This window comes from Delphinus delphis, chromosome 1 (genome assembly GCF_949987515.2).
Source record: "Delphinus delphis chromosome 1, mDelDel1.2, whole genome shotgun sequence".
Taxonomy (NCBI): Eukaryota; Metazoa; Chordata; class Mammalia; order Artiodactyla; family Delphinidae; genus Delphinus; species Delphinus delphis.
Window position 1 is genome coordinate 95,332,847 of NC_082683.1, and position 25,329 is coordinate 95,358,175.

The 25,329-nt window shown below is 45.0% G+C and overlaps 2 protein-coding genes across 5 annotated transcripts in view; one reads left to right on the plus strand and one right to left on the minus strand.

The window, feature by feature from the left end:
- Positions 1-533: 533 nt before the first annotated feature.
- CFAP276 (cilia and flagella associated protein 276) lies at positions 534-5,561 on the minus strand. Of its 2 annotated transcripts, XM_060006559.1 has the most exons (5): positions 5,481-5,561; positions 2,350-2,466; positions 1,704-1,819; positions 1,022-1,149; positions 534-604 (listed from the first exon to the last, which is right to left on the minus strand). In XM_060006559.1, exons 1-5 carry the CDS (start codon positions 5,559-5,561, stop codon positions 534-536), a joined length of 513 nt encoding a protein of 170 aa, XP_059862542.1. The 2 variants fall into 2 exon arrangements, with proteins under 2 accessions (XP_059862542.1, XP_059862550.1); XM_060006567.1 differs by lacking the exon at positions 2,350-2,466.
- A 1,167-nt stretch (positions 5,562-6,728) lies between these two features.
- Positions 6,729-25,329, plus strand: part of ELAPOR1 (endosome-lysosome associated apoptosis and autophagy regulator 1) — a 70,055-nt gene continuing 51,454 nt past the window's right edge. For all 3 annotated transcript variants that reach the window (XM_060006580.1, XM_060006596.1, XM_060006589.1), the window contains exon 1: positions 6,729-6,881. In XM_060006580.1, the coding sequence (XP_059862563.1) occupies positions 6,729-6,881 (153 nt within the window). The remainder of the gene's footprint in view (positions 6,882-25,329) is intronic.

The window sequence follows — 25,329 nt, forward strand, 5'->3', positions numbered from 1 at the left end:
GGTCTTCCCTGGTGGCGCAGTGGTTGAGAGTCCGCCTGCCAATGCAGGGGACACGGGTTCGTGCCCCGGTCTGGGAGGCTCCAATGTGCCGCGGAGCGGCTGGGCCCTGTGAGCCATGGCCGCTGAGCCTGTGCGTCCGGAGCCTGTGCTCTGCAACGGGAGGGGCCACAACAGTGAGAGGCCCACATACCACAAAAAAAAAAAAAAAAAAAAAAGTTTGCAAGAAATGTTGAATGGATATGGTTCGAATGACTCCAGTTCACAAAACGTGAATACCTGTCTCCTGCCAAAAACAGTGCTGTTCTGTCCTAAATCTGTATCTTTTCAGCAAGATGACTTTCCGAGTTGCAAATATGCCCAACAGGATTAGTTTCTAGAAGTTGAGAAACTTCCATATTTTAAGAGTAGTCATGTGGCAACTGGTAGTCCATGGGTAACAGATACTCCAGGCTTCATCTTACACAAATCTATTTCATGGAGATGGGCGGCAGGATGTTCCACTATGATTAATTAGTCCAGGGGCCCGTCAACACTTAGGTGGAGAAGAAGCCACCATCAGTCTTTCGGGAATATCCTCCATTGCTGGCTGCAGTGTGAGGGGACACTGTGGAGAAAAGAGAAGAGGGAGCGGGCTGTGAATTTCAGATCCTTTGCCTTTTCTGGGAACTTGTCGCCCATACATTTATGGGGACAATGGAGAAGGTTCTAACAGCTGAGGAAACTGGCATATAGAGGACTGATGGGAGGTAGCTATAGGTCTTTCACTCCCCGGTTTCTGCCCTTTGCTGAAAATTTTTGTCCACTAGACCTAAGGCTGAGGTAGTGGCTCTGAAAAACTGAATTCATTTCCTAGCTCTACAGTCAGCATGTCCCCTGGTTTTAGTCTGATATGTGCCAGACTCTCAGTTATCCCTGATGTTCCCTAATAGCCAATCACCTTAACTCCCTGATTCCTGTGACCATTTAGAAAAACTCTTGCACCATCCATCTGCCTCCCACCCCTCAGTCTTCTGACCCTTACCTATGGATCCCTGGATGCTGTGAATAGACTCCTTCTTAGGGTTGATCCAGTGTCTGATGTTAGCTTGGGAAGTGATGGCGGGTGGCTGGGGAGGGGATAAAGATTCTCCAGAGAATTGGATCTTGATTCTAGAAGATGGTGTGGGGAAGAACACGGGAGAGTGAAATCAATCAGGAGAAGAAAGGTAAGGAGGGGAAGAGTTGCATGCAACCTTAAAGCAGCTGAGGCTTCCCTGGTGGCGCAGTGGTTGACAGTCCGCCTGCCGATGCAGGGGACACGGGTTCATGCCCCGGTCCGCGAAGATCCCACATGCCGCGGAGCGGCTGGGTTCGTAAGCCATGGCTGCTGAGCCTGCGTGTCCGGAGCCTGTGCTCCGCAACGGGAGAGGCCACAACAGTGAGAGGCCCGTGTACCGCAAAAAAATAAAAATAAAAATAAAATAAAGCAGCTGAAGGCCGTTTTTACCCTCTGGAATGAACCAAAGAGTTGTGCTACAGATGAGCACAATCCTGGAAGATCTCTGTTCATTTTAGAAAATAAAAAAACAGAACTTGTATTACAGAAGTAAAAAATAACAGAAATCTCTAGAAACAAGAACCTATTGATTGTTATTTCCCAGATGACACTTTACCTTACTTGATTGGCATTGTACTTAGGGAGAGGCTCCGCCTTCACCACTTACCCATGGGCATCCTGAATGGTCTCCTGGTGTATCAGTGTCTCACTTTTGCTCTTGAACGTCCCTGTGTGGTGGTTGTACAAGGCTGCTAATCGGAAATCCAGATCATCCTTCGGTATCTACGGAAGAAGCCAACCCCGCCACTCCCAGGATTAACTTGCCACATTTGCACCTGCTCTAGTCGGGTTCTGTTGGGCTCTACTCTTGCCCCAAAGCAGAGTGAACCCTTTCTGGGCCTGAGATCCACCAACTCCCTACATACCAAATTACTATACATGATGACTTCTTAACTCTTGTCCATAAAGAATTGTCTCATGATTAGGTCTAAGGAGTGGGGAGCTCTCCTGGAGACATGAGAACCACTATATTGTCCTGGACTTGAGCTTAACGGGCCTTACCTCATTCATGGTTATAATGAGAAGTCTGGTGAGAGAATGATTTGCTCCAGATAATCAACTGCAGCAAAACCCAAGCCTTCTGACTTCCCAGAGGAAGTTGATAAGTTGGTATTTGGTTTTAGATTTGGTAGGATCTTGGATTGGGGACAAGATAAAGATGGTAAGGTATTCAGGGACAGACTACCTTTCAAAAAGGATATTAATTAGTCCTAAGTGGATATAAGGAGAAATAGCATTTCAATGCTAGTTACCTCAGGATCAAAAAAATAAACAGCCTGCCTCATGGACGTGATTGTGGGAGTTGAGCTGAGTCGACACCAGGGTTCCTGTTGCTGAGCAAGGTGAGTTGGGTTCTTATATGGCAGTTTCTGCAAAAGAGAAACCACATCGACCCCTGGTTACCAGAGGCCTTGCTGATGTGATAGCGTCAGTGACATCCATCCCCTTATCCCATCCCATTTTAACTGAATCGCAAACATCTAAAAGAGAAGAATGAAATGGGGCAAGACTCCCAGGCTTCTGATCTTCCTAAGTTTTCAATCTCAGAACTGACAGAAATGGGCCAGGAATACAGGGAAAGGGGTGAAGTGGGACAGGAGGTGAAGGGTGGGGAGCAGAGAGGCAAGATGAGCTCAGGTTTAGAAGTCCTGAGCTTGAAGAAGAGAGAAGATATCCTAATGCAATTAACAGGTAGGAAATTGGAGGTGTGCAGTTGTGGGAGGAGAGCTCAGAACAAGTAGTAGAGATCTGGGGGTCATCCTCCTGAAGTGGTGGTTGAAGCCTGCAAAAAGGCGTCTGACCAACAAGGAAGAGGCGGTTCATGAGGACTGCACAGTATTATAATGGGGGTGGTGGTGGGAGCAGTCAGAGACAAGAAAATCAGGAGAGAGCAGTGTCTAGGCAGGTGAGAAAATTTCAGTAAGCAGGGAAGGGTCATTGTCTCTGCAGGAATGTCAAAAAGTTCATTGGATGTTCAGTCCTCTAATTAAAACCCCACAAGTACGAATATGAAAAGCACACAGCTGATTTCTTCATTACATGTAAAATGCCATACTGTTCACCACTGTATCCCCAGTGCCTAGCACAGCGACCTAACACATGGTGTTCTAAAATGAAATATTGATTGAATCAATGACTGAGTTCCAGTGAGTACAACTACAACCTAGTAGAAATCTCGTTCAACCTATTGGATGTAGGAACCCTCCTCCTCCCCTGTATATAACACAGTGCTGTGTGACTCAGCTCAATTAGGCATTAATTGAGTGGTGTGAACCAGGCAGTATACTGTCACCAAGAAAGATGAAAAAGGAAATGGGAAAACTACAAATACACATGATGCAAGCACAGGCAGCTCTCTTCCCATTCCTCGAAGGCTGCATAAGCCTCTATAAGCAGAAGGCTGAGACGGTCTTTCACTGAGAAAGTCGAGCCTGTCGAGCGTGAGTGCCATCTTCACATCCATTTTCCTTCCCTCTCAGAGAAAGGGAAGTCCCTTTTATGCAAGAGTCACCCTTCCCTGAACCCAGCCCTTCCTGGTGCTTTAGGGCCCTGTGCTATCCTGCCAGCCCCTGTACCCAGCTTCTCCTCATTCCTTCGTCACTGTCTAGCTACCCACTCCATGACCTTCCCTACCGAGCCAGCCTTCTTAAAGAGTCAACACTTGCCACCTCCACTTCCTCCCCGTTCCCATTCCCTCTTCTGCCCACTGCTGTCTGGCCTCTGCCTCAAGTACCCACTGAAACTACTCTTGCTGGTGACCACTGACATTTGTGGCTAGGTCAGGTGGATCCTTTCCAGTCCTGACCTTCTGACCTCTGCGGTTTCTGCACCACGACTCTGATTCCACGAAATGTTCTCTCCATCCTATGTGGGTCCAGATCCTCCGGGTTCTCCTCCTACCTCTGGCTATTACTTCTCAGCTTCCTTCTCAGCTCTGCTTTCTCTCTCTGTCCCTTAGTGGTATTCTCCAGGGGGGTTGTCTCTGCCTTTCTGACTCTCACATTCACTGGATGAGCTCATTCTCTCCTATACCTTCAACCACCAGATGAATACTGTGGCTTCCAGACATTTTCAACCCACAGCTCTCAACCAGGTTGCCTACTCTTCATCTCTATGGAAATGTCCCACAGGCACCACGAAAACAACAGCTACATAACTGATCTCAACATCTTTCTCCCCAAACTTGCTTTCCCTGGATGCCTCATTCAGTAAATGGTATCAGGTAAGCCCTCAGAAAGCTCTCCCTGACTCATCCACTCTCTTGAACCCATGTCCAGTCAACCACAAAGTCCCATCAGTCCTGCCCTTTGCATCTTACCGCCATCCCCTGCATCACTGCTGTACATCCGTTACTCCTCCTGGAGATCGCTGCACCAGCCTCGTAGCTGATCCCTCTTGTCGCACTAACATCCTGTCCAATCCACTGCCACTTGTGCTTTCTACAACACCCATCTAGTGTGCCACTGCAGTACTTACAGTCCTGAGATGATTCCCCAGGATGAAAACCTAGCTCACTAGCATGCTGTACACAGCACACCCACCCCAGGAGGGTCACCTCTCCAGCTTCCACCCTCTCCACTCCTCCATTTCACACCAACGCTTCAGCCACTTTGGACTCTTTGGTCCCAAAGAGGCCACCCTCATCCTCCTCTCCATGTATGTGCACCTGCTGCTCCCTTTGCCTTGAATGTCTGGTTCCTGTTTCCTTCCTCCTAACTTACATTCCACCTCCTCCCTCCCCTGGTCCAGCTGACTCATAGTTGAATGTCAAAACTCACCTGCTCTGGGAGGCTTTCCTTTAAGCTCCTGTTTCCCATGAGAAACCACATATAACTGTCACAACACATGTGCTGCTGTGCAAGCACTTTTGCTGTTGCTGTTGTCAGTCTGGCTTTTATACTAGATTTCCCTGAGAACAGGAGCTAATCTAATGTGTCTATACATCCTCAGTTTTTAGCAGAGCGCCCGGCATACAGTAAATAATAAATGTTGAATAAACAAAAGGGAGTGCTTTGATTTTGTTATTAAGCCACAATTACCATTTAGTTCACCTTATTTTTCACCACTTCAAACATCTCAAATACTTCTACGAGAAAAGTGGAACCTGGGCCTGGGTAAGCCCCATTTTGGCAATCATTGCTTAGGGCTGTGAGTGCCTCTTGTTCCTCTGGACTAGAACTCCACTTGCCTCTGCTCAAAAGCACCTGTGAAATGTTGGCAGACCTGAATATGGGGACATGGAGGAAGGCAGAGAACAGACTTCTCCGGTACCTGACTCAGTGTCCTCACCATAGTCCTTTAAGTTACCATCTCTTCCTGTCGCGCCGACAGAAAGAAGAGTGCGGTCGACCCTACTGGGAATCTGCGCAAGAAACCTCAGTACCTTGGAAGCCCGCAGTTTTCCCAAGTAGGAATCATCGTTTTCCAACGTAGGATGCTGGAAAGGGTCTCGGGTGAGAGGCATGGTAAAATGCCGAGCGAGACACTCTTAAGAGTGATGAGAGGCCCGCGCAGCCGCTCACAATCTTGCACGCGGAGGAGCCGGGGTCCCAATTGTTTGGCACGCCCAATTTCAGTTGCCAGGCAACTACCCCGCCGTCTATGACTGAGGCGAATTCCCTCCGAGAATGGCGCCACCTGGCGGTCCAACGCGGGAGGCCCCTCGGGAAGAAGCTACTGGGAACGCAGAGGGAAAGCGCCGCTGAGTGTACCGGGGAGCCCTGGATTGGCACTCGTGAGACTTCGGTGAAAAACGCCGAACAGGTCTTCTGCGAAAGACTTCAGTTAAAGAAAGTATTCCTAAAAGGTGGCCCAGAAATGTCCTTCCTCCTGGCATCTAACCAAAGGATTTCTCAAAGCGATGAGAGAATGGGGATGTCAAGAGACGGAAGAGTCCAGGTGTCGTGCTTGGAAAATTGCCGGCTAAGGCAAACTCTCCTTGCTTAAAGGAGTCTCAGGGCTTAGCATAGCGCCGGTTGTAAAGGCACAGATGGATTTGGCGGGGTGGAAGTAAGATCTCCAGAAGAGGCTGTTAGAGTAGGTGACACGTGCCGGGGCCACTCTTCCAGGCTATAAGCTCTGGAGAAGAGACGGCATCTCAATCATTTTACTATCGCTTCACACATAGGAGGTGCTTAATAAGTATATATAGAACGCCACGTCTGCAAAATTAGAGGTGTTCATAAGTAGCCGATGGCTACGAAATAATGAATTTGGTGGCGATGGCTTGGAGGTTGTTTCCACCGCGTTCCTTACACGAGCCCTGTGAGCGCCTGTTGGGACGGTTGCAGACCCTGGGCACTCGCATTCCCACGCCGCGCGCGCCAGTGGCGGCGGCTGCCATGGCGACCGGCAGGTGAGCTGCAGAGGAGCTAGTGGTCCGGTGCCCCACCCGCGCGGAGGGAACGAGGAGGCGGTTGCCAAGGCGACGTGGGTAGGAGGAGGAGAAGAGGAAGGAGGGAGGAGGAAGGATGGGCTGCCTAGGCGTAGCCGCAGGGAGGTGACTGAAGCGAGCCCAGCCCCTTGCATCCTCCCCCCTGTGAACCTCCCTCCCCTTTTTTTCCGCCTTCTTCCAGCAGTAGCTGCAGCCGCAGCACCTGAACCGCTGCTGCCGCTCGCTCAGAACAACACTATGGCTGAGCCTGGGCACAGCCTCCATCCCTCTGCCAGGGGCAGGGGAAGAACCGAGCCGCGCACACTCCGGCTTCTGCGGCTGCTGCTCTGGGTTGGGACCACCTTCCAGGTGACTCAGGGAGCGGGACCGGAGCTTCACGCCTGCAAAGAGGTACTCTCCTCCCGACCCGACCCCACTTAGGTCAGAAAATCTTGGATCTCGGCAGGGATCTTGGGACCCACGCAAGACAGTTTCAGAAGCCACGGAGTTTAGGTTTCTTTGGGGATGGGGGGGTGGGGGAGGAAGAGGAGTAGACTGGCGTCATGGAGAAGCCAGCCCACTGGAGGACTCACGAAACAGATCAGCCTCACAGCTTGGGCTACTGAGCTCAGGGGAAAGGTCCCAGCTCCAAGGACCTCAGGAGGGACCTGAGTGCCTGGACTTGGGAATGAGGGAAGGAGAAGACATGGGTTGTTTCCCAGCTGGGATGAAATTACCTTAAAAGTGGTTGAAAACAAAAGATTATGTACAGAGGGGCAAAATAGAAAGTGGGAAAAGGGAGAAGTGGGGTAAGAAAGGAGTTTGGAAGGCCAACGGAAAATAATGGATCGAAGTGGGAATCCTTGTGATTTTATCATGGCTTCAAGAAAGTATGAAAATGGGAGGTCTGCAAGGGGGACTGAAGGATCCCATCACCTCTCTTCCCTTGGTATTAAACATCCAGTTTCCTTGTGGGCTGCTAAATGTGGATCCTGTTTATAGTTTGCCTCCCCCGGTGTGCTTTCTTTAGTGTACCTGACAGTGCATGACCCACCTTTGGCCAGACTTTGAGTTCTGTAGTATCTCACTTTCAGCCAATCTCTACTTTCCTTCTCTGGACTTTTGCTGACATATGTCGTAAGTCTTTTTCAAGGTGTTTCTAAAATGTTGCCAACATAATTCAGAGAATAAGTAGTGAATGTCTTCCAACCAAAAATGCCTTTGAACATTCTTTTGGAGGGATACAAAAAAGGAGTAACAAAACTCAGTAGTTTCTATGGTATTGAAATAACAATAATTGGTTGTGTTCTGAGTAACTTTTTAAAAACCATATGGCAGACGCAGCAACAACATATTTACAAGAACTTCATGGCAGAAGGCAAATAAAGTTGTTATCTACGTGAAATATGAAAGACTTTGTAATACGTTGAGTCTAGCCCTGTACAATTAATCTGAAATGTCATACTTGGCTAAGGTTTTGAGAGGTTGAAATATTATTTATAAGTTATCATGGTTAACTAGTGATTAGCAACCATAACCCCGTCCCATATGGAAATGTATTATTATGACGGTATTCTAACCATTAGACCATCTATGACAAAACAGATCATGAAGAAGTGAGGGGGGTGGGAAGAGAGAAGAGAATTTTTGTGTGAATAAAGATACTTCACTTCATTCATGAATATGAACAAGTGACCCCAGTCAGTGGAAATTTTTGTAACTTGTATCAGTACCAGCAGTGTCCTGCCCTGGGCCATCCACATTTTCACCCAGTCACTGTATGACCTGTTTTAAAGATGGCTGGGAACAGGATGATTTTGTCAGTAAGTGTTGCTTACTGGCCTTGGTGGCCTGTGGTCTAACCAACCAAGTGAGTTCCATCAAGCAAACTCACTTGCCTAAGAATCCAACATAGGACTCCCCCTGTGTGGAAGGTAACAATCTTACAGTTCAACTACCACTTCTTGTTGATATGTTTGTCCACTATGGAAAATACGAGCCGGTTAAGAAATTAAACACTTTGTATCATCTTGCTTGGGAGGGAGGGAAGAATATTGATACTTGAGAGCTCTAACTTGTGTAGAAATTTTGCCTTTAGTCCTTTTTAAATGATTGGCATTTGCCTAAGCAAAAGGCCTTGCCACAGAGCATAAGCTGAGGGCAGTGGAAAGCTGTGGAACTCAACATACCAGGGTTCCAGTCCCTGCCTGTTACTTACCACCCAGGTTTTGGATCTGTAGAATTGGTATTTCAATAACACCTACCTCAAAAAAGATTGCTTTGAGGACTGAAAGAGAAAATACAAATAAAACACAAATTAGAGTTATCTAACTCTCTTTCCCATTCAGCTTCTTTACCATTAGATCCACACCCCATGCCGGAGTGAAAGTGGCTTAAGAGTCATCTATGTTGGCCACGGGCGTCAGCAAGTCCTGTTTACACTCTTCTTGAGCAAACAGTGGCTGCTGAACACCCTCGACTCCAAAACAATAAGGAAGAAAATAAACCCATTATTATAATATTCTTTGTTTGGCAGTATGAATTGACCCAATAAGTTTTAGGGGCTTCCAATCCTAAATGGTGAAAAAAAACAATTCAGGGTAGACTAACCCTTCCCTGTTCTTACTCTTCATGTGAATTTCTCGTGCGTCTTTGCTGGGTATTAATGGCAGGGAGTCTTATCGGCCAAGGCTGACCCTCATGACAACAATGCTGTTCCTGCCTTGTTTCTGAAATCTGAGGCATCCGTCTGGATCGAATCAGGGAACAAAGAGGTTTAGGGTAAAGCCTAAACTGAGGAGGCAGAGAGCTGGGAGTTCTAGATTGCTAAACGTGTGCTGGGGCTTGGCGTTCCTTTCACAGTTTTACAATAATCAGGGTCACCGGTGGAACTAAACATCCTGTGTGGCGTTTGTCTTCATGAATCATTTCTTTAGTCCTGTGCTAGCCCAGGCTAAGTGCTGACTGAGAGCCAAAGGAGCATTTTCTATAGCACAACGAATCTAAATCAAATGAGAGAGGAAGAGAAAACTGCCTTTCCCAGATAGGTATTGCCCTGAGTCTTCAGTGCTAATAGCCCCCAAAGGGACATCCCAATCTGTGTTGAAAAGCCCAGAGGGCTTAGGAATCTGGCAGACATGGATTAGAATAAAATTTGGTGAAGGAATGATGACTCTGCCACTTAGTAAGGATGCTACTTTGAGCAAGTTAATTAACTTCTGACAGCTTCAGATTCCTGATCTGTAAAATGAGGATGGTAACACCTATCTCACAAGGCTATTGTGAGGGTTCAATTAAATTGGATAACACATGTAAAATGCCTAGTATATATCCTTGACATGTCATAGGGGCTTCAGAAATATTGGTAGGCAGAAAAGATAAGTCCACAAATAATGACGTACAAATGATGACATAATGTTAACATGTGGTAAGCAATGCGGGAATGGCAATATAGAGTTGATAGGAAAAGAAGAAAACATATTTGAACAGTTGACACTTGACCTGCTTCTGGAATAATCAGCAGAGTTTCAACAGGCAGAGATGGGGGGAGCATGATTTCTAGATAGAGAAAGGAGACCAAGGAAAAGATCCTGACAATTGCAAGTAGACCACGTGGCTGAAATGTGGAGTAGGCGTGGGGTACCATAGAAATCAAGATTGGAAAGTGGGAAACTAAGTGGAGAATCTCTGAAGGATTCTTAGCAGAGGTAGTGGATTAGCATGAATATAAAGTAACTAAGTTGAGATAGGCCAAAAGGTGAGAGCAGAGAGATGGGGGCGAGAAGACCAGTTCAAAAGATCTTACAGAGGTCAAGGAGGAGGTTAACAAAGGGACTGCACTGGGATGGTGGCAGTGGGATAAATAGAAAGGCTTGGATATGAGAAAAACATGCCAAAGGTAGAAGTTAGAGGATTTGGCTACTGATTGAAGGAGTCAGGTGGATCACTGGGAGAATTAGGCAAGATAATGCTTAAAGTGCTTTGCAAAATGCAGCGCATAGAGTAAGTGCTCAGTAAATATGCTTTTAGAAAACGTAATAGAACATCATTCTAAGTAATTAGATGGCCTTGCATAACACCATTTTAATGAGGAACGGAATGAACTACCTATCCTGACTAATCCCTAATGTCAACCCTTTCGCTTTGACCATCCACACTAGACCCACCCCTTCTCACCTCCTTCTTCTTTTTTTTTTTTTAATATTTATTTATTTGGCTGCACTGGATCCTAGTTGTTGCTTCCACCTTGCCCACATATTGTCTAGTGCTCAGCCAGAGTAAACCTACTGAAAATAAGACAGATATTGCCCCTCCTCTGCTCAAAACCTTCCAAAGGCTTCCTGTCTCAAAGTAGAAACCAGCTCCTTACACGGGCCTACAAGGCTGTATGTACAATCCTCACCTCCTCCTCTGAAGTCACACCAGCCTCCTCACTCTTTCTCAGAACTGTGGGGTAACCTGCCCCCTCAGGGTCTTGGCAATTGCTATCTTCTCTGCTTGGAAGGCTTTCTCCCAGGATGTGCAGCTTATTTCTTAATTCCCTTCAAGTTTTTGTTGAAATGTCTTCCCACTTCCTATCCCATTTTCTGTTTTATTTTCTCCAGAGAACCTACCACTTTCTAACGTGCTCTATAGTTTATTTATTTTACTTATTTCTGTCTTTTCCCACTAACACGTAAGCTCCACGAAGGCAGGGCTTTTTGTGTTTCATTTAATGCTGTGTCTCCAACACCCAAAATAATATCTGGCACATTGTGGGCCCTTAATAAATTAATGTAATAGATTAATAATATTCCACTGATGAAATTTATTTAACCAATCCCCCATCATTGAACATATATGTTAGAAACATATGTTAACATATGTTTCTAATTTTTGACTATTATAAACAATGCTAAGATGAGCCTCTTTTTGCATATTCTTTCCAACACATCTGTCATTACTTCCTTGGAATAAATTCCTAGAAATAGAATTGTTGGATGAGAGAGTAAGATCATTCAGTTAACTCCTTAAGTTATATTTCTAGAAATGGGGATTCCTTGATCAAAAGTCACATATATTTTATATTGTTCCATATTATGAGATCCTCTTTTGGAGAAATTGCATCAATTTTTCTTCCCATCAGCTTTGCACATTTCCTCACATCCTTGGCAAAACTATCAATCCTGGGCTTCCCTGGTGGTGCAGTGGTTAAGAATCCACCTGCCAATGCAGGGGACACAGGTTCGAGCCCTGGTCCAGGAAGATCCCACATGCCGCGGAGCAACTAAGCCTGTGCGCCACAACTACTGAGCCTGCGCTCTAGAGCCCACAAGCCACAGCTACTGAGCCCACGTGCCACAACTACTGAAGCTCGCACACCTAGAGCCCGTGCTCCGCAGCAAGAGGAGCCACCACAATGAGAAGCCCGTGCACCGCAACAAAGACCCAACACAGCCAAAAATAAATTAAAACAAACCAACCATCAACCCTTTCAAATTTTGATAAATCACTAGACAACACACACACACACACACACACACACACATACACACCCCTTCATTCTTGCTTGGCTCATAGTGGAGGGACCCTGTGTGTTTCAAGGAGGATCCCATCTATAGCTCCTAAGTGACCTCAGAGTGTTTTGGGATGCTCTTACTGTGACTGAGAAGTAAAATGCTTGCTCATTCTATAGAAAACAATATAAAAATCCCTACAGATCATTCTTATTCTGAATCCCTTCTCAGCTGCTTCCCCCTCCACCTAAACTGGAGTGAGAACTCTGCCCACCCACGCTATGCCTGGCTTCCCCTCTCCTCTCTTTCACATTTCCCCACCTAGGTGGTCACTGGGAAGGAGTTCTTTTGGCTTGAAAAGCAAAGTAGATATTCATAAATAACCACCCCAGCTGACCTATGCATTTGGTTAAGCGCTATGAGAGAAAAGGGAAAGATAGGCTGAGAGATTATGAGAGGAGATCTGACGTAGATCAGGGAGGTTGGAGCAGGACTCTCTGACGAGTGAGTTTAAGCGGCGAGCTGAGGATGTGGAGGAGTTTGGTGGGTGAAAATGTGCAGACGAGCTTGCAGACAACAAAGAGTCTGGTGCTTTAGGGGATGGGGAGAAGGCCAGTGTGGCTGGACCACATGATTTTATACTCATAAATGAAAAAGTATATCCCCATTTTGAAGTTTCAGAAACTACTAAAGAAAGAGGTGAGATTTTAGTCAAAGGTTCCTGGGGGCATGGGTTTGTTTAAAAATTATCATTTAGGGGCTTCCCTGGTGGCGCAGTGGTTGAGAGTCCGCCTGCCGATGCAGGGGACGCGGGTTCGTGCCCCGGTCCGGGAAGATCCCACATGCCGCGAAGCGGCTGGGCCCGTGAGCCATGGCGGCTGGGCCTGCGCGTCCGGAGCCTGTGCTCCGCAACGGGAGAGGCCACAACAGTGAGAGGCCCACGTACCGCAAACAAAACAAAACAAAATTATCATTTACTTTTACATGCTAAAGTAATATATGCTCATAGCAATAATAATAATTCATATTTATTGAGTGTTCTACGTGACCAACATGCATTAACTCAGTTCCCACAGTTACTCTATGAGGTAGGTCCTATTAATATCCCACCCCACACCATTACCTCTCCTCTTTCCTGTTTTATTTTTCTCCATAGCACTCTTTACTATCTGACATATATTTTACATATGTACATATGTGTGCATATACATACATATATATGTATATTTTAATTGTCTATCTCTTTTGACAAGATTGTGAAGTCTACGAGGGCAGGTATTCTTTTTTTTGGTACTGTTCTTTTTTTCTTTTTTATACATTTATTTATTTATTTATGTTTGGCTGTGTTGGGTCTTTGTTGCTGCTTTAGTTGTGGCGAGTGGGGCCTACTCTTCATTGCGGTGCTCGGGCTTCTCATTGCTGTGGCTTCTCTTTGTTGCGGAGCATGGGCTCTAGGTGCATGGGCTTCAGTAGTTGTGGCGCACGGGCTTAGTTGCTCCGCGACATGTGGGATCTTCCCAGACCAGGGATCTTCCCGAACCAGGGATCGAACCCTTGTCCCCTGCATTGGCAGACGGATTCTTAACCACTGCGGAGGGCAGGTATTCTTGTATGTTTTATTCATTTCTATATTTCCATTGCCTGCCATATAGTAGATAGATACTCAAAAATTACCCTGAATGAATCCCCATTTTATAGATGATGAAACTAAGGCAAAGAGAGATTAGCCTGCCCAGGTTACTTGGCTGGTAAAGGAGCAGGAACTCAGGCAGCTGAGCTCTTAACTACCGTATTTCCTGCCTGTCCATGTTAACAATCCAAACTAGGCAGAGGGTATAAGCTGAAAAGTACAAATTTTCCCTACCACCTGCAAATCCCCAAAGGCTAACCTCTGTCAACACTTGCTTAAATATATTCTTCTTGAAATGTTTTTTGCCTATACAAGCACATCCGTGTATTCTTTTGCCCTTCCTGTACAAATTAGATCAAAATATTTGTCCTATTCTGTATTTTATTGTTTTCATCACTATAGCTCCACTGCGATTCATTATATGTGTGTACTGTGATTTATTGAAACAGAAACTTGATGAATAGGTTGATTCCAGCCGCTTATATGGTAACATTGCTGCAGTGAATATCCTCCTACAGGAGTACATACTGATGCATACTTGTTTGAGTCTATCTGCAGACAAATTTTTAAAAATAGAAATAGCGGGTCAAAGAGTCTAAGTGTTTAACATTTTGATTGATGTGTGTCAAGTTGGTAGCATGGATTTTCTTTTCTTTTTTAATATTTATTTATTTATTTGGCTGTGCCGGGCCTTAGTTATGGCAAGTGAGATCTTCGTTGCGGCACACGGGGTCTTTAGTTGCCGCACGCGGGATCTTTTAGTTGTGGCCTGAGGGATCTAGTTCCCTGACCAGGGATTGAACCCGGGTCCCCTGTATTGGGAAGGCAGAGTCTTAACCACTGGACCACCAGGGACGTCCCAAGCAGCATGGATTTTCAAAGAGCATTAGTCTTCTCCATCTGCAGTCAATAGAGGAGGAGGGAGGCTTTGGCTGTGAGGGTGGCAGTCAGAGTTTACTCTCACCCGGGAATCATAGAGACCTGGAGGGCCCTTCCGGAGAGCCTGTCAGCCTTACCAAGCTGCCAGCTTGTCCCAGGCAGGGCAGCCGGGCCTGATGTTAATTCTGCCAAATTTTCTGAAAAGAAGTTGGGCAAACTCGTAGCTTTTCCTCAGTCTGTACTGTCCCTCTGGTAAGTGATAAAAATTGGGCCATTTGTCACACTTCTTCTTAAGCTTTCCTTCTATGTCATAGCAGATAAAGCACAGAACAGATAATTATAGTTAGCGCTTGACAGCTGCTGAAAGAAAATATATTTATCGTACTTCCTAGGCTCTCCACTTTTCAAATTCCTTGAAGTCTGAGAAGCCTAATAGGAGGTTATCACCTATTTTTCTTCTTTGATTTGTCATGTACCATGAAAGGCATGTAAAAAAAAGACCCAGAGAACTATGCTGAGTGACAAAATAAATAAATTGAGTTTCATAGGCCCAGAATGTGATTGTCCACGTCTGATTCTTACTGATGATACAAAATAAAAGGCAAAAAAATATATGGACTTTAATAAGCCTGCATGCTAATTGGAGCATCCTTCTTCTCACCCCATGCCGAACAATAGAGCTGTTTCTGAACTAGAAAGGAAACTGAAATTGGCTAGCTTTCTGCTTGAAATTGATTACTTCAGTCTCCAACTGGAAACATATGACAATAAAAGGGTGGCTAGTAAGCCACTAAGAGAAAAGATAAAGGGAGCATCAGTTATATCTGTTCATCTGACTTTTCCTTAGGAGAACCATGCTTACAAGAATTTTAAGGATGGTTCTGACTCAGGATAGCACTTGAGAAAAGTCAGCATGTCAAGCACTGTGCTACACACAGACTAGGTGCTCCATACAGTTTGAGTTAATGGATCAACTTAATTTTCCTTGTAAAGAAATTTTAAAAGATTAGGGCCAGAACCTCCATTTACAAATATTAATTCAGCTGTGTAAATCATCTGTAAAAGAAAAGAAGGAGCTGTGCCCAAATAGAAAATAAATAACAGGTTAGCAGGACATGAGAAGAAAACAAAGAACTATGGTGGGGCGGGGGGGAAGTCAGATTTTAAAAAGAACATAGAGACTTTTAGTCCTGGACTGTCTAAAAGGCTACCCCCTGATTCTTATATTCACCAGCTTATTTCTCCCATGTAGAGACAGGCCATGTATGATTTCTGAGGAATGTGTGATAGTGGCCAGTGCACTTGGTTGTCTTTGATGCAGGAATTGCTTATACATTCTTACGTTAGATGATGAGTAGCTGAAGGGCAGGGACGTGAATGAGTATGAGCAGATAAAGGTGATACCACTGGGAGGATGCAGATAGATTCTCAGGAGCTTCTCTGCAAGAGGAGACATCCTTTTAATTTTCAAAAACTGAAAATTTAAGGTTTTTAAAAACCTTAGATTGCTATCATCCCAAATTTATGAAACTCTTTTTAAAATTGAATTATAGTTGATTGACAGTATTGTGCTAGTTTCAGGTATAAATCTTAATTTGATACTTGCAGAAACTGAGGACCAAGGAGATCTTCAGAGGATGCAAGGAGATCAACAGGTTGGTGCAATCTAGGTCATTTAGATATAAAATTGCGACCTTGTAAAGTGCTGGTGTTAGAGTGGGTCTCAGTGATCATTCACACCTAAGGCATCTTCACCAGCTCCCTAACATAGCGGAGCGGGTGCCTATCCTCAGGTGCGTTAGGTTGCCTAGCAATTACAAATGTTTAAAAAGGAATACTTTTGGGAGTTCCCTGGCCGTCCAGTGGTTAGAACTCAGCGCTTTCACTGCTATGGCTGGCGTTCAGTCCCTGGTCTGGGAACTAAAATCCCGCAAGCCACGCAGCGAGGCCAAAACAAAAACAAAAACAAAAACTTTTTACCCTGGGTAATGAGAAGCTCACTATTTCTAGAGTTAAGCCATATCATTGGGGCAAAAAGTATTCTTCTTTTAAATTTGTAATTGTTAAGCAGCATAACTGGTTACCTATTATAAATGTCATTATTTCTGACATTTACTTCCTCTACCCTATGCCCTTTCTGTTTTTTGTCTCTCTTAGGAATATTCACAATACTGTCCATACTGATACCTGGTCCCAGAAAGCAGGTATCATCACAGTACTCACAGTCTGAAAACATTAGTGACAGATTTCCTCTAGATTGTGGGCTACTGTTATGTTTTCTGCACCAAATACTTATTCTTTTCTCTTTTATTTAATTTTCTTAATCCACTGAAATTTAAAATAATTCATTCATCGAGTTTTATTGAACATAATGGACTGAAAGAGACACAGAAGAATTATATACAAGAAACTAACACTGATGCACGTACAGCCTTTCAAAGGACAAGCAGTTACAAATAGAGATCAAGTGCCTGATGCAGTGAGGCCAGACAGGAAGGGGCAGTGGGCAGAGCACATGTTCATAGCCCAGGTGAAGTGCTCCTGGCTGTGGGACTCATTTACCAAATGAGCTTATCATATTTAATTTGAAGGATTGTCGTGAAAATGAGGAATGAGGAAGAAGATGGGAACATTAACTAGCTGTGTTAGTTTGCTAGGGCTGCGGTAACAAAGTACCACATGCTGGGTGTTTTAAAGTGGCAGAAATTTATTCTCTCACAGTTCTGGAGGCTAGAAGTCTGAAATCAGAAAGTCGGCAGTGCCATGCTGTCTCTGACAGCTCTAGGGGAGAATCTTGCCTTGCCCCTTTCCAGCTTCTGGTGGTTGCCAGCAATCCTTGGCGTGTCTTGTCTTTGCAGCTGCATCTCTCCAAACTCTGCCTGCATTGTCACACGGCTTTCTCCCTGTGTGTCTCTCTGTGTCTTCACATGGCTTCCTTATAAGGACACCAGTCGTTGAATTGAGGGCCCACCCTAATCCAGTACGACCTCATCTTAGCTGATTACATCTACAAAGACCCTATTTCCAAATAAGATTATACATTCTGTGGCTTCAGGTAGACACAAACTTTGGAGGGACACTCTTCAGCCTGGTACACTGGCACATAGTAAGGACTCCATAGGTGGGAGCAATTATAATTATCAAGTGCCAAAGTATAAACAGAAAAATTATTTCAGTGTGGGCTGGAGTGGTTAAAGAGAACTTTGCGGAAGAAGTGGGAGAGTCAAGCAGGGCCTTAAAGAGGTGGTAAACTTAGGTAAGAACTGAAGAGGTAATAGGGTGTATCAGGTGAAGAGAAGAGCGTATCAGTATTTTAACACAGAGTTATTAACCTTGTAAAATCAGGAATCTCCTTTGGTCCAACAAGAATGAAAAACTATACCTTTTTGGGGGGAATGGATTGTTATCTATTATCTATTAGGCAATAGCCTTATAATAAATTACCCTAAAATTTAGTGATTTAAAATAACAAAAATTTTTTCTCACAGTTTCTGTGGGTCAGGAATTTAGGAGGAGCTTAGCCGGGTGATTCTGGCTCAGAGTCTTTATGAGGTTACCAGCAAGATTTCGGCCAGGGGACTTCCCTGGTGGCGCAGTGGTTAAGAATCCGCCTGCCAATGCAGGGGACACGGTTTCGATCCCTGGTCTGGGAAGATCTCACATGCCACAGAGCAACTAAGCCTGTGCGCCACAACTACTGAGCCTGCCCTCTAGAGCCCGCGAACCACGACTACTGAAGCCCGCGCACCTAGAGCCCGTGCTCCGCAACAAGAGAAGCCACCGCAATGAGAAGCCCGCGCACCACAACCAAGAGTAGCCCCCGCTCGCTGCAACTAGAGAAAGCCGTTGTGCAGCAACAAAGACCCAACACAGCCAAAAATTAAAAAAGGAAAAAAAAGGATGTTGGCCAGGGTTGCAGTCACCCAAGAGCTTGTTTAGAACTTGAGGATCAGCTTCCAAGATGGGTCACTCGTGTGGCTATTGTCAGGAGTCTGTTCCTCGCATATGGGTCCCTCCAGAGGGCTGCTTGAGTGTCCTTATGACAAGGCAGCCAGCTTCCTCCAGAGCGGGGAATCAGAGAGAGCAAGGAAGAAGCCACAACACCATTTATAACTTAATATCAAAAGTCACACACCATCACTTTTGCCATATTCTGTTCATTAGAAGCAAGTCACTGAGTCCAGCCTACACTCAGGGGGAGGAGAATTAAGCTCTAGCTTCCTCTTGAAGGGAGAAACATCAGAGACTATGTGGACATATTTTAAAACCACCACATCACAGTGTATCATGAAATCATCCATTCCATTAACTGTTGGACTAGTTTTCCTGAATTTGATGTTCCTAAATCTCCATGTTATTATTATTACTTATTAATACAGTAATTATTTTGAGCACTCCAAATGTGTCAGGCACTGTGCTTGCAGATGCAAATGTGGAATGAATTGGCCCAATGCTTGCCCTCAAGGAGTTTACAGTTTAGTGGGGGAGAGGGATTATGTCCATAAATAGAATGCACTTATATAAAATTGAATATAAACAAAGGGCTTTTGGTTTGCACTATAAGAGGGAAATTGAAGAAATCAGAGAAGGCTTTGGGGGTATACTGGTAGCATCTGAGGGCCTGTCTCAAAGCTTAGTCCTCACCCCAGTATAGAGTAGATTTTGGGCAGGTCACCAGGGAAAGACATTTGAGGCCAGGAGATGGGAATATGCAGGGCTTGTATGGGGGAATTTCAGGTTGTCCAGGGTGGCTTTAGTGGAGGGGAGAGGAAAGGGTATGGGAAGGTGGATTGAGGCCAGTCTTGGAGGCTCTTATAGAATAGACTGTGTTAAGGAGAAAGATTGAACTTGATTCTGAACACACTGGAGAAGTTTTTTGAGCAGCGTGGTTATATGCTTAGATACATGCTTTGGAAAACTGAAATAAAATGAATGAGAGAAGCCAATGTGTATGTATGTATGAACTCATTCATTCAATTCATTGTCTTTCAACAAATTTTATCACAGACCTACTATGTGCCAGGCATTGTTTATAGAGAACTTATAGTTACATATATATATATATATAGCTGTATTTATATCTGAAATATAAATCATATATATATATATATATATATATATAAAGAGAGAGAGAGAGAGAGAGGGAATGAGGATGTTAGTTTTTATTTATCTTTTTTTTTAATAATTAAAAAAATATTTATTTATTATTTTGTCTTCGTTACTGTGCACGGGCTTTCTCTAGTGGCAAACGTTGAGGTGCATGGGCTTCTCATTGTGGTGGCTGTAGGCACGTGGGCTTCAGTAGTTGCAGCTCGTGGGCTCAGTAGTTGTGGCGCACAGCCTCAGTAGTTGCGGTGCACGGGCTTAGTGGCCCACGGGCTTACTGGCCCTGCGGCATGTGGGGTCTTCCCGGACCAGGGATTGAACCCTTGTCCCCTGCATTGGCAGGTGGATTCTTAACCACTGCACCACCAGGGAAGTCCCAAGAATCTTAGTTTTAAAACCAATTTCCTTTGGTCTCAAATTGACATAGCCGGGAACTTGATGTTTAATTACCATCTATTAACCATTATAGAAGTTGGCACAGCTCAGAGTGGGAGAAAAAAACGAGGCAGTTTATCAGTAGGTATAAAAATAAAGAAGTGGGAAGGTTTGTCCTATTTCCTCCTGTGGCTGCTGAAAAAACAGGAGCATCATCTGAGGTCTTCCTGAAAATTAGAGAGAATGGCATCCTGCCTTAATTTCTAACACCAAATTTCACTCTTGGACTCAGGCCATTTCTACTTTGGCAAAGCAAGAGGTGGTGATGTGGACTCTGTTCCCAGTGATGGTGGCCCAGGCTGCCCCAGGGGAGCCTTTGGAAATGACTGTGTATGGTGGTTGCCAGAGCCTCTGGCACTGTCAGGTGCCTGGCTGTGGGTGGAGGACGTGGAAGGGGCAAGAGGAATGCTGAGACCAATTTTGGTCGCGTGTAAAGGAGCATTTCATTTTTCTATCTTGTAGAAGACACCCAAGAAAGTGAACATAGGCAAATGGCTTGAAGTTGAGCATTCTGCTTTATATCCTGTTCTTTCTTCCAGCTCCCCTTCCCCCAGCCCCACCTCCCCTTTTGACAATGGACAATATTACAGTTTCCCAAAGGAGAACATTGCTGGCGAGTCAGCGGCACAGTTCCCTCCTCTTGCTTTAAGCTGCAAAGCCTCCTAACCTTCTCCAGGCTGAGCCCAGTGGCAGAACCCTGGTTTGGGCCTTACGCAAGCCTTCACCTCACAGGGCTCCAGGCCTCTCCCCTCCAGCTGCCATCTAGCTGCCACCCTCTTCTGCCATCCAGATCCTCGGGAAGAAAAGTGCCATTCTTTAAGAAACAGGTCATTCTTGCAAACGGTTCCTGAGTCCCAACCCTCCATCCAGTGAACAGCTGGCTTAAGATTTATGACCGTGCCCTGTTGGTTTACAGATAAGAAATGGATATCTGCTCAGCCGGCTGCTGCACCTGCTGCTCTGGTCTCTTCTTTCATGATTGTGTGGATGAAATTCTGCAGAGCTGAGTTCATTCCACCTTCAATTACTTCATTCACCTTGGAAGCCCTTTGGCAGCTCTCAAAGCATCTTGCCAACTTTATCCTCGAGAGGACTGTCAGTGTTCTTTTCTGGGTGAAGCTGAAGCTGAACTTGAGAGTTCTCATGGTGTTTTCATCTGAGCTTCTCCCAGGGTGTCTCATTATTTGCAGCAGAGGAAAGAAACTGGAAGAAAGAGTTCAGATTTGAATACTTACCTCTGGGCACTCTTATCTCTCTTTCCTCCCTCCTTTCTGAAAATAGTGGGGTAATGTAATTTTTCAGCATCAAAAAATAACAATGGTTGGAATAGAAGGTAAGGTTTCTGGAAATCCTGGAACTGCATAGGCAACTCAAAAAAAAAAAAGACCAAGCCAGTCTCTAAGGTCACACCCACTCTCAACTTCTCCCAGTTGCTTCCCGGTTTAGCACAGGGGCTGCCAAACTGCTGGGGTCACCTGGAGGGCTTGCTAAAACCCAGAATGCTGGCCCCATCCAAGAGGTTCTGATTCAGTGGATTGGTGAAGAGGCCTAAGAATTTGTATTTTTTTTAACTTTTTTTTCATACAGCATGGGTAACTTGCAACTTTTTATTTATTATATTTATTTATTTATTTATTTAATTTTTAAAAAAATTTTTGGCTGTGTTGGGTCTTCGTTGCTGCACACGGGCTTTCTCTAGTTGCAGCGAGCGGGGACTACTCTGCAGTGCGCGGGCTTCTCATTGCGGTGGCTTCTCTTGTTGCGGAGCACAGGCTCTAGGTGCACAGGCTTCAGTAGTTGTGGCACGTGGGCTCAGTAGTTGTGGCACACGGGCTCAGTTGCTCTGTGGCACGTGGGATCTTCCCGGACCAGGGCTCGAACCCGTGTCCCCTGCACTGGCAGGCGGATTCTTAACCACTGCACCACCAGGGGAATCCCTTTGCATTTCTAACAAGTTCCCAGACACTGCTGGGGCTGCTGGTCCTGCGAACATACTTCGAGAACCATTGGCTTAAGTATAATGGAAATGACATGCACTTTGAAGAAAGGCAGGCTTGGGCTTGAGTTCCAAACCTGCAGCTTCCTTACCAGCTGTGTGACTTTGGGACATGTGTCTGAGCATCTCTGCACTGAGTTCTTCATCCTTAAAATGGAGGAAATAACATCAACCCCACAGAGTTCATTGACTCAAAAAAATATTTGTTTTATAACTGTTGCAGCACCAAGTTCTAAGCTACACAGTGGGGATATGACAATGGATGGGACAGTCTTTGATGTCAAGGAATTTTGGGTGGTTGTGAAGACTAAAGAGATGAAATTTGCAAAGTTTGAGGACCATGAAAGATGCATAATAAGGATTAATTTTATTTCTCTCGAAGGAGGCAACATAATTCTGCTTGTACTTTTTTTTTTTTTTTTTGGTCCCAAAAGGGAAATTTCTCAAATTTCACAGCATGGAACTTAGAGCTATGAGTCTTTCCTTGTCTAGATGGAAAATCTGAGGTATGGGCACTGTTATGGGTTGAATCATGCCCTCCAAAAATTCATGTGTACCTTAGAGCAGAATGTGACTTATTTGGAAATAGGGTCTTTGCAGATGTAGTCAAGTTCAGATGAGGTCATTAGGGTGGGCCCCAATCCAATATGACTGATGTCCTTATAAAAAGGAGAATTTTGGACTCAGACATACACAGGGAAAATGCCATGTGAAGACTGGAGTTATGCTGCTACAAACCTAGGAACGCCAAGGATTGCTAGCTGGAGAGGTGTGGAACAGATTCTCCCTCACAGCTTTGGAAGGGATCAACCCTGCTGACACCTTGATTTCCAAGTTCTAGCCTCCAGAACTGTGAAAGAGTAGATTTCTGTTGTTTCAGCCACCCAGTTTGTGGTACCTTGTTACAGTAGCCCTAGCAGATTGATGCAGGTCCTGTGATGGTTAATATGGCATCATTCATGGGTGCAGTGAGGAGAGGTGAAGGAGGACATTTACTTTTTATCCATACATCTCTCTGTTGTTTGAATTTTTATATAAACATGCTGATAATTAAAAGATTTTAAATTAAATTTAAAAAATAAAAAAAATTTTAGTGTAGGTATAATTACTGCTAAATAATCTGAAGAGTACACTCCTCTGCCTCTAGATCTTTTGAATCTCTCAGTTGTCCAACCTCTCTACCATCCATCAGGTCACTCAGGGATGTCTGCACCAGGTTGGAGTTTAGATTAGTAGACCTCGCTTCAATCTACGATAATATGACATTTTCCAAAATGCCTGGGGAGTGTCTGTTGCAGGCAAAGCACAGTTATTCATTTAGGGGTTGTGACACAGAAATATGAGTCAGAGAATTTACCATCTAATTGGGACCAGGTGAACTGAGAAGTAACAACAGAGCAAGGCAGTTGATGATCATCACGCCATGAGTGGTGTGAAGGATGGAGGTCTCACCTTCTAGAAGGATCGAGACTGTTTCTTGAAGGCCTAGGAAAGGGTGCTTCATGTGGGACCGGAGGGGTGAAGAGGGTTAGGCAGGGCATTCTATGGGGTCGGAAGAGACAGTGCAATGCTCTCTTCTGACTCTTTTATTTTGGAGATCAGTTGTAAACCCAGGCCACTCTGAAGAAATAAGTGACAAAGGCAGGGTGATACATTAAATATATATATATATATATATATATATATATATATATATATATATATATATATTTTTTTTTTTTTTTTTTTTTGCGATACGTGTGCCTCTCACTGTTGTGACGTCTCCCTTTGCGGAGCACAGGCTCCGGACGCGCAGGCTCAGCGGCCATGGCTCACGGGCCCAGCCGCTCCGCGGCATGTGGGATCTTCCCAGACCAGGGCACGAACCCGTGTCCCCTGCATCGGCAGGCGGACAGACTCAACCACTGTGCCACCAGGGAAGCCCTAAAAAATATTTTATTTTTAAATTTATTTTTTTGAACAGGTAATACAGCCACATGGTAAGCAATTCAAATCGTATAAAGGGCACACGAGAAAGATTTGCGTTCTCTCCTTCACATGTGTACAGACTTGTCTGATTTCTTAGCTATTTCTAGAATGAAAATTAAGTTAACTGAGGCCCAGGATGACTAGATTGCCGCTTTATGGGACAGGGACTGGAGTCTGCTGGTGCAGAAACTTGGTCAGCTGCTGGGAGTCATTTCTAAAACCACCTGCCCCAGCACAATTTCAGCTACTCCTGCCCCCAGATCTGGACCCTGGGCTGCAGCCAAGTCTGCTTAAGCAAGAGCCAACATTTTGTTTGCCTTTAGGATCAGATTGAACAGAGGAGGCCAGGCGTTCTAGAGCTGATTCTCCGCTCACCCATCTCCAGTTTCCCCGATGGCAGGAGGCTGGGTCAGAATCTCTGTTGGTGACACGTGGCAATGACCTAGGGTGAGACTGTCTCAGAGAAGAGCCTGGGATTTTTATTCACAACTTTTGCAAACAATACATCCACAGCTACACCAGTCACCAGCACAGTTTTCATTTTACAGGACAAGAGGCACCTGCCCAGGTGTCTACTCAGCCTCTCTGGTTCTTGCATCCACACATCACCCTCATCAGTGCCCATAGCTGATAAGATCCCTGGGTGAGACACAGATAAGACGTCAAACATAATAAAAGAAACTGTTCCTGTCACCCTCCCTCCACCAGCAGGCTGAGACTTCCTGATTTCCTAATTTTTCCTCTAAAGAACGTATTCCCATGGGTAAGAGAAACACAATGACAATGTCAGCTCCAGCCCAGGTGGTAAAATATGGCTTCAGCCTCCACTGCCAGCTCTAAGAATACTGACAAAACAAAACAAAACAAAACAAAACCACTTCCCTCTAAGGGAGGCATTGCTTAAGAAAAAGCAAACTTGATTGAATTGTTTTTAGCAGGTAATTCACCCACATGGTAATCAATTCAAAAAGTTTAAAGGGGTACAGAATCAAAAGTAAATGTCCCTCCCACCCTTGTCCCCCACCACCTAGTTCTCCTGCCAGGAAGTGATCCCTGCTGCCTTCAGACTTACTCCTGAAGTTAGTTTGCACTCCTGGGGCAGCCTGTAGCCCTGGTGGCACACAGAAGACATGATGACAGCACTGACCATAGGCTTCTCTCTCTAGGAGAATAAAATCAGGGGCACGAGAATGCTCATGGAGCAACATGCTGGTCACAAAAGCAAAGTATCATGCAGGGTTCCTTTAAATTAATTTTAATTATTCAGAATGGGACCGAATGCCAGATACTATAAACCAGGAGATTATAGACATGGATTGGAGGTAAAAAGATAGCTAGGAAGCATTAAAG

Bases quoted from the DNA above. Each gene is read 5' to 3' on its own strand.
- CFAP276 (XM_060006559.1), bottom strand. From the start codon at position 5,561: ATGCCTCTCACCCGAGACCCTTTCCAGCATCCTACGTTGGAAAACGAT. The intron at 2,467-5,480 runs GTACTGAGGTTT...TCTCTTTTGCAG, and splicing joins GAAAACTGCGGGCTTCCAAG to AAACTGCCATATAAGAACCC. The intron at 1,820-2,349 runs GTAACTAGCATT...CTTCTTCCGTAG, and splicing joins TTTATTTTTTTGATCCTGAG to ATACCGAAGGATGATCTGGA.